The sequence below is a fragment of the Trachypithecus francoisi genome, unplaced genomic scaffold, assembly GCF_009764315.1.
Source record: "Trachypithecus francoisi isolate TF-2019V2 unplaced genomic scaffold, Tfra_2.0 Lachesis_group16, whole genome shotgun sequence".
Taxonomy (NCBI): domain Eukaryota; kingdom Metazoa; phylum Chordata; class Mammalia; order Primates; family Cercopithecidae; genus Trachypithecus; species Trachypithecus francoisi.
Genome location: NW_022681461.1, coordinates 75,282,043 through 75,296,107, shown reverse-complemented (window position 1 = coordinate 75,296,107; position 14,065 = coordinate 75,282,043). Strand labels below are relative to the sequence as shown.

Sequence of the window (14,065 nt, the reverse complement as noted above, 5' to 3'; positions counted from 1 at the left end):
AATTCTTTCTATCCAATCTAAACATTTTACAATATCCTGTGGACCTTACTTCCTTAGTAGATTCCCAGAAGGTAATGATTTGCTCTTTTCTGCTCTCCAAGCAGCTTCTGTGTTGGTGCAGAGTTGCAGATCTCTGTTGGTGGTAGGTTCTATTCTGCAGAAACCCCCTAATCCTCTGTTTACCACAACATGAGTCTATTGCCATAGAAATGATAGCTGAGATCCCAGATTCAACACCATTGACTTCACAGCAGGGCCTGGTAAGAGGAGACTCTGAGCTAAGAGGGGGGAACGCAATGTATGAGAATAGTAGGCACTCTGTAGCCTTGAAAGAAAGGGTAATTGTCAACATTAGAATAAAAATTCATGAAAGAGCTACATTGTTAGGTGTGCTGTAGTTTATTTTCTGTATAATACTGCCTGGCTAAAAGTAATCATTTTGAAATCTTATGTCGTTTAATAGTTTGCTTTCAAAAGGTCAGCAGTTTCCCTTGATTGCATTTGTTTCTTATTGAAATAAGAAACAAGCAGCTTCTAATCAATCTTGTTGCACAATTGATGTTTCTGTGGTCAAAGATTTCCCTTTTCATGATGTGTTGTTTTGTTTGCGTGTTTATTGTGTGTGTTTGTTTTGTCTTGTTTTTATTAACAGAAGAAAGTGAACCTGAACAAGATACTAAAGGTATTTTTTTTTTTCTTTCTGCATGGCTTCTTTTTAAATGTGTAGCTCTTTTCAACTGTTTATTTTTGCTGACCTTATAAACAGCTCCAAGTGCCATTTTTTAAAGAAATAACAAACAATGTATAGGGAATATTAAGTCACAGCACTTAACAGTGTTATTAGATAGGCTTCTTTATTATATAATATGCTTACTGACCATTTGCATTTCTTAAGAAAGATCGAGTTAAAAGAAATGTTTAAATTTGGTGTCTCTGGAAAAACAAACAAAATGAAATGAAATAAATTAGCATGAGAGTATAAATCCCAAATAGACTGGAAAAGAAAGCTACCCTTTGACTAAAAGACTTTTTGAGGGGAGTAGGGGGCTTTACAGTTTTTGGATAAATGTTAGGATGTCAAGGTGCCAATTTGGTTTTTACTGTGATGATTTCAACAAGATCAGGAGTATTATGCAATTGCTCCAAATCAATAAAAATTAAGTTATTTTAATTGCACAGAGACATATATATGTAGTGGAATATGATTAGAGGAAAATAGCTGGAAATTAAATTTGGGAAAAATTCTACTTTTTTTCTAACAGCTTTCTGTCAACAGTTTCTGTTTTCTGTTAAAAAAAAATAAAAAAAGTACCTTGCATTCTGATTAAGCCCCAAACTTTGTGCTCTTCTAACCTAAAATTTGATATTTGGGGGATGAAATTCGTGAGTTCTCATGTAATAGAGTTGTCTGTAGGAATTAATCTTAAACTGGTATTATGTAAAACAGTACCTCCTTATACCTCCTTATCTTAGTATCTCATATAAAGTACAGATAATGTTTTCTTATTTTTAAATACTGGGTTGCTTACAACTAAATGCAAGTAAAAAAGCATTTTGCCTGGTCCTGTGTGATTTTTTTTCTTAATTTATTTCTATCAGTTATTGTTGGTTTGAATCATGTAACCTAAAAACCCTTTTCAAAGGAAGCTAGAAAATAACAAAAGAGCAAGGGAAAAGAAAATCCATGGGAGCTCATTGTGTCCTTTGAAATAACTTCTCAGAAATAGAAATTGATAAGAGACTTAAGTATTCCTCTGGCACTGCTCCCTTACCAAGAAAAGAGAGGTAGTTCATCTCCAGCCAAACCACTCACTTATTTCAGGACTTAATGTGGATCCTCTGTCCCTTGGGCTTTTTATTACACTCCAGTGCAACTTCAGAGTGAATTATGCCTTTATCTTTTTACTATTTATTACTCCTGAAGATGACAATCAATAATAAAACTGATTATGTATCTGAAAGTGCTTTTAAATAAGGAGAGAGAGAATATAATGTGGGTATGTTATAAAAGATTTTAGAATTGCTGGCTTCTTGAGCCCAATTTTGAATATAGGATTCTCCACTTGCAGCTAGCCTGCAAGTCTGCCCAAGAGACATTAAAGCCCCAAACTCAAGAATAAATCCCATGAGAGAAAACCCAGAGATAAAAATATTACCTGTGTCTCTTTTCCATGTTGCAGATGCACTTGCCTGCCCACAGGAAAGCAAGTGGCTTAGGGCTCACAGTGAATTGGAGAATTATGGATAAGACTATGTATGGAAAGAGTGGTTTGATGACTTTTTTGTTTAAAAATCCATATCAAAACGGTTATAAATGCTTTCCAACTAAGTAATTTAATGCTCCTTCTATTAAGTGGTTTGTTTATGTAACAAAACACTTTTATATTCTTTTATGCAAATAAAACACAATATAGGGATATTCTATGCCCATTTTATTTAACAAGAAACATGTCATATAACTTTTTAAATTGATGACCTAGAATGCATTTTCAGCTTGTGACTACCACTGAAATAATGAGGTTTACTATTGACCTATGTCCCAAGTTTGTTATTGCAGGTGTATTATTATTCATGGAGTTTAGTCTGACATTTATTTTTAATTGCAACTGACTTTATTGTTTATGATGCTTGAAAAACATGTCAAAATTTCCCTCATCACCTTTTTATCTTTCATATTTGAAAATGGTAAATCTGAGTGTTATGCAATTGTCAGATAGAGTTGGGTAAAAATATATCAGCTTTATTGCTGATAAGGCTGGAATGAAAAATAAAGATTTCTATTCCATGTGAGAATTAGACTAACATAACTTCTGTTTCCTCATCCTCCTCCTCCCCACCCTACTCTTTTGTGATGCTTACATTCTAGAGGGGAGAGACAGACAAAAAACAAACAAGCAAACAAATAAATCAGTAATTACCAAATGATTCAGATAGTGGTGTTATGATAAAATATAAACAAGGGTAAGGGGAATGGGGATGAGAAAGTACTATGATAAGGAAACATTTGAGTAGAAACCCAAAAGACATCTGCTATCTCCTTTGAGAAGGAATGAACACTGGAAGGAAGGGTGGAAACTAACTTTCAATACTGAAATAAGGGGGTTGAGTTTCTATGTTATCGTTTAGAGAATGTGAGAGTGCAGGAGAAAGCAGCTTCCCTTTAATTCCTGGCCTTTTTGTCCTCTTAACCTAACCCACTGCACTTCATGAAGCCCATGGTCAGCGAAAGTATATCTGCCCCCTTCAGGGAGAAGTTTACTGGCAGTCTCACATTCACGAAGCTACCTATAATGTCAGTAGTACTCCTGTACCCGCCTGTGCCCCACTGGAGCCCCCAAAAAGTTCCAATGGAGGGCAGAATAGTACATTAGTTAAATTAATTCCAAAGTCACGTTGAATCGACTATTTTATTTACCATCCCACACTATGCTTACTTGTGTTGTGCAATGTGGATAATCAGAGGTTTTGCAATAAGCCCAAATGATATTCCAAATAATATAATAACAGCCAAAAGAAAAAAAAAAACTGCTGTAAATTAGGACGAAATAAAACCTTTCTGATTACTATATTTCCAGGAAGAATTTAAAGTCCCCAAATTAAAACTCTTGGCTTTATAAATTAAAGCAGTAAAACATAATGGAAATTACATTATTCTCTAATTTTTTATTCTGCTCATCTTCAGCCAGAAGGCTTTCATTCAAAAAGCCTTTTTGATTCAAAAAGTTCAAGGGTATAGTCAATGTTACTAGAACAGTTTTCTAGCACATGTGAGACTGAAATGTGCTAGATTTTCCAAATCTCTCAAAGATCCTGCTTGTTTCAGATTCTCGGGGGCAATGGGATCCATAGATGGTCATGCAGTAGTCCCACACTCAAAAAATTTAGGAAACACAAGCATAGCCCCAACCCCTACAAGAGTTATTTTAGCCAAATGATGAACGTGGACTCTATGTCTCCATTACTGTAACCAGAAAACATTAGAAGAGTACCCGGATGCACCCTCACGAGGATGCTTGTCAGTGTTACTTGTTAAGAGTCTACAACGTGTGAATTTAGATTAAGTTGGGAGAATAAGAATCCAAGCAGAGCCATACATTGCATTTGGGTAATATGTCTCTTACATCTCTTGTAGTCTATAATGGATCATCACTCTTCCTTTTTTATTCCCCGATGCTAATGATTTTCCCTGTTAAATGTCTGGGTTTGATTGAATTGCATCTTCATAGTGTTCTTTGAAATGTTCCTCAACCCTTTAATTTTTGTAGCTTGTTAATTAGGCCCCAGGATTTACTTAGCCTCAATTTTGGTTTTGGGGGACAGATTCAGCTTCATTTTAAACATTTGACAGCGTTCTTTGTTATTTTATTAATAATCTTTTTGCCTTGAAGATAGCACCTTCCTTGCATTTCTTTTCTCCTGGCTTTTGGGCCCCACATTTCTATATTTAATATGTCAATATCAAAAGATAGGAAGTCAAATTAATTTAAATCTGCAAAAAGCCTTCAATTGTCAAACAAATCAAATGTTCTTTAATCTCTTTAAATTATGCAATGCTTTTTAAGAGGTATTTAACAATCAGACCAACTTGAAACACTGCTCTGGACCTCTTCTATCATTGTCCTGCATATCTCCTTATCCAGCACATGTGGTCTCCCCATACTTTAGTTTAGAATCCAATCTTCACAAATTTCAATTTAACTAGAACTAAGTTTCAAAGCATTGTGTTAATTGGGGCTTCATACTCTAAGTCCTAGAAATCAAAAACTAGGAGTTTAAAATATATTTACAGTGTAATAGGCCATCCAAAAGATTCCATAATAGCTTAAACAAACACTGAATTTGAAGTCAGAAGACCTGAGTCTAGATTTCTCACTCATCTACTTGTTACCTTGGGAAACCAACTTACTTAAATTAAAAAAGATTTTGTTTCCACATCTGTAAGATAAGAGCAGGAATCTAGCTGATCTCTGGAGTCTCTTCCAAGTTTAATGATTCTGTGAATCTAAGTATCCCACAATTTACAATGCATTGTGAACCTCAATCCCACGCTTTAAAGGTAAAATTTCTTCCTACATCAAAATAACTTCCTCTTACTTAATCAGTGGGGATTCAGGTTCAGAAAGGAATAGAAATTACTCAGTCTCCTGCCTACATTTTATCTAAAATATTCTTTTTTTTTTTTTTTTTGCCCAATATGCCATCTGAAAAGTTTGACACAATTTGTCTGTCCTCCCACTATGATACAGTTGAGGGTGTAAAGTATAATTATTTGATTAATTCAATAAAATACTATCAGGTGCTTGCTCTGGTCAGGAACTCTGCCTGAAACAATACAGCAGTCAACAAAAGGCAAAGCTTTTGGCTTCAAACAATTTAATGGGAAAGGGGAATTATAGACAAGTAAAAAATAAATAAGGTAATTTCAGATAGTTGTAAGGTCTGTAAAGACAATAATGTAGGCTGCTGAAAAGTGAATGGGGGGAGGATTACACTTGATTTTGGGTTATTAAGAAGGACCTTTCTGAGAAAATGTCACTTAAACAGAGACTTGAATGATTCAAGGAACCTACTACTTGAGGATCTGGGGGATGAATGGTCTAGGCAGAGGAAGAACAAGGGCAAGTTTCTATGTTAAGAACAAGCTCAGTGTGTCCTTGAGTGGTGAGAAATGTAGGGTTATAACATAAATGGCTTAGAGGCTCGGCCATGGCATATGGTATTATCCTTAAAACAGAGCAAACACTGAAGAACTGGACACAGGGGAACATGGTCTAATTTGCATTTTTAAAAGACCGCTCTAGCTTGACCATTTCCTACAGGAGCATCACTCACCACTTCTGTCTTCCTAACAGTTTTTGCCAGGATCCTGCGGGCTCCTGAATCCCACAATGTCACCTTTGGCTCCTTTGTGACCCTGCACTGTACAGCAACAGGCATTCCTGTCCCCACCATCACCTGGATTGAAAACGGAAATGCTGTGAGTGTCATGTGTGTGGGGACTTGTCTGGGGAAGACCCATTGGTGGTGAACTGCAGGATAGACCATATATTTGTAGTTACCCAGATCTCTGTTATTGGTCTCATCTATACCACTTTTCAAAGCCTCCCAATATCTTTGTCCTAGAAGCCATTGCCATAGAAATCAAACTCCAAAAGTTTGCTTCCTTCCTTGTATTGTGAGGAATACTAGAAAACCAAATTCCTTCTTTATGCCTTTGTGTAAATGGGAAGTGGTAATAATATCTTCCCATATAAGTAAAATAATTTCATAAAACTCATCACTGAAAGATTAGTTCCCTGCTAGAGGCTACTTTGATGAAAAGTAATCCGGAGTTAGAATCTGTGTCAGTTCAACATTCTTTTCTTCATTTTTAATAGTAGTAATAATAACTGATGTATATTAAGTAGTTATTTTCAGCCAGGCCCTCTTCCAAGCACTTTACCTACACACATTTATTTATTTATTCATTCTACCAATACATATTGAGCTTCTGAACATCAAACACTATTCTAGGCCCTGTGGATACAAGCGTAAACAAAACAGACAAAGTTATCTGCCCTCAAAGAGCTTACCTTCTCATGGGGAAATACAGGAAAATACATGTTGTATGTGTATGGTGTCAAGTGCTATGGAGAAAAATAAATCAGGAAAAGGAGACAGAAAATTCAACCTTAGGAGAAATCAGAACTCTCCTACACTGTTCGTGGGAATGGGAATTATTACAGTCACTATGAAGGATAGTCAAAAAGCTAAAAATGGAGTTGCCATATGATCCAGCAATCCCACTACTGGATATACAGTCAAAAGAAAGAAAATCAGTATATTTAAGAGGTATCTCCACTCCCATTTTTATTGTGGCACTATTCACAATAACCAAGATATAGAATCAACCTAAGTGTCCATCAATGGATGAATGTATACAGAAAATGTGGTATATATACACAATGAAATATTACTAATCCATAAGATGAATAAAATCCTGTTATTTGCAACAACATGGATGGAACCACAGGACATTATGTTAAGTGAAATAAGCCAGACACAGAAAGACAAGTATTTCATGTTCTCTCTCATATGTGGGAGCTAAAACAACTGATCTTATGAAGATAGAGAGTAGAATGATAGATACCAGAGTCTGGGAAGGGTAGTGGGGAAGGGGGGATAAAGAAGGGTTGGTTCATGGGTACATACCAATAGTTAGAAGGAATAACATCGAGTGCTTAGTAGCTATATTAGTCAGTTCTCACATCATAATAAAGTAATATCTGAGACTGGGTAATTTATAAAGAAAAGAGGTTTAATTGGCTCATGCTTCTGCAGGCTGTTCAGGAAGCATAATGGCTTCTGCTTCTGGGGAGGCCTCAAGAAACTTACAATCATGGCAGAAAGCAAAGTAGGAGCAAGACATCTCACATGGCCAGAGCAGGACGAAGGGAGAGGAGAAGTGCTACACACATTTAAACAACCAGATCTCACAATAATTCACTCACTCATTCACTATCATGAGAACAGCACTGAGGGGATGGTGCTAACCCATTCATGAGACTTCTGCCCCCGTGATCCAATCACCCCACGCCAGGCCCAACTCCAACACTGCGAATTACAATTTGACTTGAGATTTGGTGGGGACACAAATCCAAACCATAGCAATAGCACAGTAGGACAACTATATATAGTTCACAATATTGAACTACATAGCACAATACAGTATTTATTGTGTATTTCAAAATATCTAGAAGAGTGGAATTGGAATGTTCCTAGCACAAACAGATGACAAATTATTTAGGTGATGGATATCCCAATTACCCTAATTTGATCATTACACATTGTATGATTATATCAAAATTTCACATGTACCCCGTAAATGTGTACAACTATTATATATCCATAAAAATTTAAATTAAGAAACATTTTAAACAGAAAGTTAGACCTCAGGAGGAAGATTATATTTTTAAAAGAATGATCGGTGAAGGTTCATTCAGACAAAGACATTTGAACAAAGATCTGAAGGAGTTGAAGGGTGAAGTTACATAGATAACTGGGGGAAGATAACTAGACAGTGTCTGAGATAATGGTATACATGACATGTTAGAAAAACAGCAAGGAGACCGATGTGGTTAGAGGTGAGTAAGCAAAGAATCAATAAATGAGAGGTAGGCATTGTGGATCCTATAGGCCTGTGTGGTCATTTAGACAACTTTGCTTTTATTTGAGTGAGATGAGGTGCCACTGTAGGTCTGTTTCTGTCGTCTGTTTTTCCACTGATTCTTGTTCATTTTGTGTTGTTTCCTTGTGTGCCTAGTTATCTTTGATTATCTGCTGTGCATTGTTTTGAGTAAAAATATCAGGAACTATTTTGAGGTCTAGATGAAGGTATTTTTCTCCAGAGAGAATTTTGCTTGTTTCTGCCAGGGACAAGAGGTTACTGCTAATCTCATACCACCTTCAGCTAAGCTCAAGGTATGAAGCTCCTTGGGCATCCCAGATAATTATAACATGGCCAGTATTTCATTACGTGGACTGTTTAACTTGTAGTTCACACTGATAGCTCCCTGATATCCAGTTCTTTTAGATCATAATTTATTATATCTCTTATTAGACTCTATACCTTAATTTATTATATCACTTATTAGACTCTTATGGGCATGAAGTTTTGATTTATCTCTTGACTCCCTAAGGCCATCCAAAGGAAAGTTCAAATTTTCTGGGTTTGGAAAATTCTCTAAGAGTAAATGAGATTTTCTTAGTTTGTTACATCTATTAAAATTTTTTTTTCAAAATTTTAATTTTTTTCACTATTTAACTTTGTCTGAATAACCTAACATCAACATCTGAGACAGAAACCTGTCATGGATTTTTATTGTCATAAAAAATGACAGTCATATTGACTTTAACCACTTTGGTTTGCACTGAATCTTTAGTTTCTGATACTCTTTATGAGATTAAGAAAATTTATTTTTATTCTTAATTTGATAATTATTTTTTAACATAAATGTATTTTAAAATCAATAAAACACTTCATCATCAATTACATCCACTTTTTGATGAGCATGTCATTTTTTCACTTTAAACTGCAAAGTTTCCCTTATGTTGAACCATTCTTTCATTTCTGAATACATAGCTTTTTTGTTTAATTTTTTTTTTTTTTTTTTTTGAGACGGAGTCTCGCTCTGTCACCCAGGCTGGAGTGCAGTGGCCTGATCTCAGCTCACTGCAAGCTCTGCCTCCCGGGTTCACGCCATTCTCCTGCCTCAGCCTCCCGAGTAGCTGGGACTACCAGCGCCTGCCACCTCACCCGGCTAATTTTTTGTGTTTTTAGTAGAGACGGGGTTTCACCGCATTAACCAGGATGGTCTCAATCTCCTGACCTCGTGATCTACCCACCTCGGCCTCTCAAAGTGCTAGGATTACAGGCATGAGTGACCGCGCCCGGCCTTGTTTAATTTTTTAATTGTGCTGTTTCAATTTTCTGCATGTTTTTCAGGATTATTTACATCTATTTTCAATAATACAAATGATTTTGTCTTTTAGTAGGCTATGATGATCAGGTTTGGTTACTATTTTTCCAACCTCATAGAACAGACTGGCAAGTTTACATAGTTTCCTTTGATACAGAACTTGAGGTGAGAAAGTTGAGATGCAAGTCTCTCTTATACTCAGAGACATTTTCCTCTACTATACCAATAATTACTGCTTCTCTCTTCTCCACATTCTTTCTATGTAGATTCCAATTAAATGAATTTCTTTCAAAACTTCAATCTTTCTCTTCTTTTTTTTTTTTTTGTTTTTTTTTTTGTTGTTGTTGTTGAGACGGAGTCTCGCTCTGTCGCCCAGGCTGGAGTGCAGTGGCCGGATCTCAGCTCACGGCAAGCTCCGCCTCCCGGGTTTACGCCATTCTCTCGCCTCAGCCTCCCGAGTAGCTGGGACTACCGGCGCCCGCCATCTCGCCCGGCTAATTTTTTGTATTTTTTTAGTAGAGACGGGGTTTCACCGTGTTAGCCAGGATGAATCTTTCTCTTCTTTATGCTCTACATATGTTTGTGGAAGAAATAGGGGGCCCCATTTTATCTGTCAGGTTATTGTCAAGCTCTAGTGTCCACCATGATTGTCAACTATAGGAACTCACAACGGAAAATCTCATTCACAATCTCTATCTCACAGGTAGATGCCTCAGACTGGTGCCATATGCATACACGATAGCTCCCAGAGTTCTTCAGTTACTTTGCTGACTTTCTTAAAGTTGGCTCCTGCTTACAGCCCCATGCTATCTGAAGTTTGAAATTTTCCATGACTTTATAGGGAAAATGTATCCATTCTCCTCTCAATAAATCTCTTCTTTTGCGCTAGGTTTCAGCTACTTAGTTGATGTTAATTTTTCTATCTATCCAATCGCTTCTCTTTATCTTCCAGAATTTGCTGGAAATGTCCGATTCTTTGATTATAATACCATCTTTCTATATATTTGTTTTTCTTAATTTTATATTTGATTTCTCTTTTAGGATTTCAGGTCCATAAACGAGAGTTAAACATGTGAGCTAAGATTATTATTACTGTAACTCTGGTGTTAATGAACATAACTTGCATGTAACACAATCTTATTATTTTCTTTGTCATTTTAAAATATTCAGCAGAGCAAGTTCTTTTGCTACTATTTAAGCCTACCTTAAGCAGGCTCTGTGATTTTTCTGGTTACTATTAGTTGATTTTAAATCATTAACATTGTCCCAACTTAGTTATTTAAGTGTCTAGTCCTAAGTAATAACCAAAGCATCCAATGGCATTCACAGTTCCTCCGTTCTCAGGGATATTTCAGGTTAACTTTCATGTAAGAAAAAATTGCAGTTGGCTTCTTACCTCATGCTCACTCATTCTTCTGCCTGCTATTTATGACCCCAAAAGGGTTGGGTGGGAGGTAGGGAGGAGCAATAACTGGTGCAGGAGAGCTCTAATTCAACTGACACACTTGTAAGTTGGCTTTATACCTTCTGTGCCTGCCAGCTATTTAAAACTGACTCTTACCCTCATAGACATATTCATGATTCTTCAGAAATCAGGGAACATTAAGATGATAGCAGTGATGTATTTTCCTCAGGCCAGCCATTTTTGGCCACATTAGCAAGTCCCCAGTCTGCTAGTTGATAGAAAGTCTCTCTGTGTTGGGGTCTAATCAGTTCCCCAGAAAGTCATCTTGGGAGGATTGAAAATGACTCCCAATCAGATCTTCTATACAACCTTTTTATTGACAAACTCTGGAAGCCCAGACTGCTAGACTCTCTCTCTTCTTTGTTCCTTCCATTGGAGCTGCCAGACAGCCTTTAGATTTTGCAGGTGAGAATTACATACTTGTCTACTGTGTCTCCAAATTGCAAGGGTGTTGGAGTCCCCAAGATCACATTCATGTTTGATGATTCATTAGAAGGACTCACAGATTTTAGAAAAGCTGTTATACTTATGATTATGGTTTATTGCAGGAAGATGATACAGATTAAAATCAGCACAGAGGAATCAGTTTTCCTCTTCTAGTGAAGTTGCACGGATAGCACTTCATTCTCCCAGCAGCAATGTGTGACATCATGCATGAAGTACTGTCAACCAAGGAGGCTCACCCTAACCTTGGTGTCCAGAGTTTTTACTGGAGCTCAGTTACATAGACGTGAAGTGCTTACATAACTAGTCTTAGCTAGTTTCCAGCCCCTTTAAAGGTCAAACTAATACAACATGGCCTAGGATCCCAAGTATTCACTATCATTCACATTACTATCATAAACTATCTGGCATTGCCCAAAATCTCAGATATACAAAGATACTCTTAGTACACAGGATATTCCAAGGGTCAGAGGTCATCTCTCAGGAGCCAAAGGCCAGAACTTTCTTTGGGGGTTTGAGCACCTCGAGTCCATTGAGTTAGCTCTTCAAGTTTTACTGCTGTGCAGTAAAAACACATATATAACTCTCCAGGTGGTCCCATGGAGGATACTTTTATGCCTTAAGGAGATGGGTGTATGTCTAACCCAGTCCTTTGGGTGTACTGAGAATGGCTTTCAATATGACTAAACAACCCAAACCTTGATAACTTATCTAACTGATGGCTATTTTCAGTTTTCGTTTCCTCCAGGATAGGCTATCCAACTTTTTGGTATCTTGGCTGTAGTGAGCATATATTATCATATTACAATATTTTAATGGTACCATTTGGAGGTCAAAGAAGTGTCCCAAATCGGGACACTTTAATATCCACATCATCCCAAATTGTGTTTAATACAAGCATCACAACAAGAAAATGGGGGACTTCTTCTTAAAGAAGGCAAAACCTTATGGTATAATTCAAATGATATTAAATATAATTTCTACCCAATCCAAGGCATATTCCTTCAGGGACTTGAACTATTTCATATTTTCCTGACTTTCCCTTCTCTAGGATTATATTAGTATGTTATGGCTGCCATAATAGAATCCCACGGATTGGGTGTCTTAAACAACAGAATTCTTTTTCCTACGGTTCTAATGGCTGGAAGCCCAAAGTCAAGGTGCTCTTAGGGTTGGTTTCTGGTAAGGTCTCTCTTCCTGGCTTGCAGATGGCTTCACATGGTTATCTCCCTGTATTCTCACAGGGCTCTCTCTCCTTGTGTGTGCACTTCTGGTGTCTCTGTGCCTACAATGATGAGCACCAGAAATCCCAGAATGATTTTTTCATAACACAATTCTTATTCCTAGTTTTTATTCCTCTCTTTTGTAGACCATCATAAGGTTTCCTCCTCTAAATTAAATAACAGTGACTAAAACTAAGGCAAATACTCTGGAACAAAACAAAAAATAAAAAAACAGATAGCCTTAAAGCAGGAAGTTATCCCGTCACTAGGACTTGGCATAATGTAGGCTTTGGAAGAATTTCGCGGCATGAAAGAATAGTAACCCTGAGGCATCTTACAGTTTCAGAAAGATAGAAGGGAAGAGTGTTTAGAAGACTGGGAGTGAAGTTTCCCAGACCTGAACCCTTATTCAAAGGCGTCTCGACATGGATATAACCTCGAGAACATTAAGCTAAGTGAAATAAGCCAGATACAAAAAGGCAAATACCAAATGATCTCACTTATATGTGGAATCTAAGAGTTGAACTCATAGAAGCACAGAATAGAATAGTGGCTGTCAGTGATGGGAGGATGGAGAGATGATCATCAAAGGGTACAAAGTTTCAGCCATGCAAGATGAATAAGTACTGGAGATGTAATGTACAGTATGGGGACTACAGTTAACAACACTGTATTGCACAATTGAAATTTGCTAAGAGGGTAGATCCTAAGTGTTCTCAAAACACACACACAAAGGTAACCATGTGAGGTGATAGTTCACTAGCTTGATTGCAGTGATCATTTCATAATATATATGTATACCAAAACATCACCTTGTTCGCCTTAAATATGTATAATTTCTGTTTGTGAGTTATATCACCAATAACCTAAAAAATTAAAAGTCTAAATTTTTTTTTAAAAAAGGAGTCTCAAGAATAATGCTTTGCTCTCTACTTGCACCTGGCCCTACCATTGTCCCTCTAAAGCAGGGTGCCCTAAGATTGATTGGCTGCAGCCCTGAAAGTTGAGAACTAGGACACAAGACAAGAAAGGGAAGAAGGGGAAGGGAGAGAAGGATGTGGAGAACAAAATGTGTCAATGTGTGAAATTTTAGTTCGATGTTGTAAAACAGGAAAACAAAACAAAAGAAATTCTATGACTAACCCAATAACAAAGAATGTCTTATGGCAATGGCACCCTCCAAGGTGTAGAATTCATTTATTATTGTCATTTTCACTACTGTTTTCGCTGGACTTTCTTTTCTGTTACTTGAACAAAATCATTTTTCTCATAATTTGTTAATAAAATTGTTCCATTTTATCTGTCTATCCTACATCCCTTCGAAGACAGTACATAAACAAATGAACATGCTTTTCCAGCTTGTAACTTGAGGCATGGTAGAATGAGAATTAGATGGGGAGCTGGAAGACTGGGGTTGTAAATGCCCCTCTTTAGTTAATGTGATTTTGGGGTCCATTTACCACTCAGACACTGAT

General features: G+C 36.9%; 1 protein-coding gene across 2 annotated transcripts in view; it reads left to right on the top strand.

Annotated features, from left to right (window-relative positions):
• The window catches only part of MUSK (muscle associated receptor tyrosine kinase), a 132,240-nt gene that overhangs the window by 65,206 nt on the left and 52,969 nt on the right, over nucleotides 1-14,065 (top strand). For both annotated transcript variants that reach the window (XM_033237843.1, XM_033237842.1), the window contains exon 6: nucleotides 5,853-5,977. In XM_033237843.1, the coding sequence (XP_033093734.1) occupies nucleotides 5,853-5,977 (125 nt within the window). The remainder of the gene's footprint in view (nucleotides 1-5,852; nucleotides 5,978-14,065) is intronic.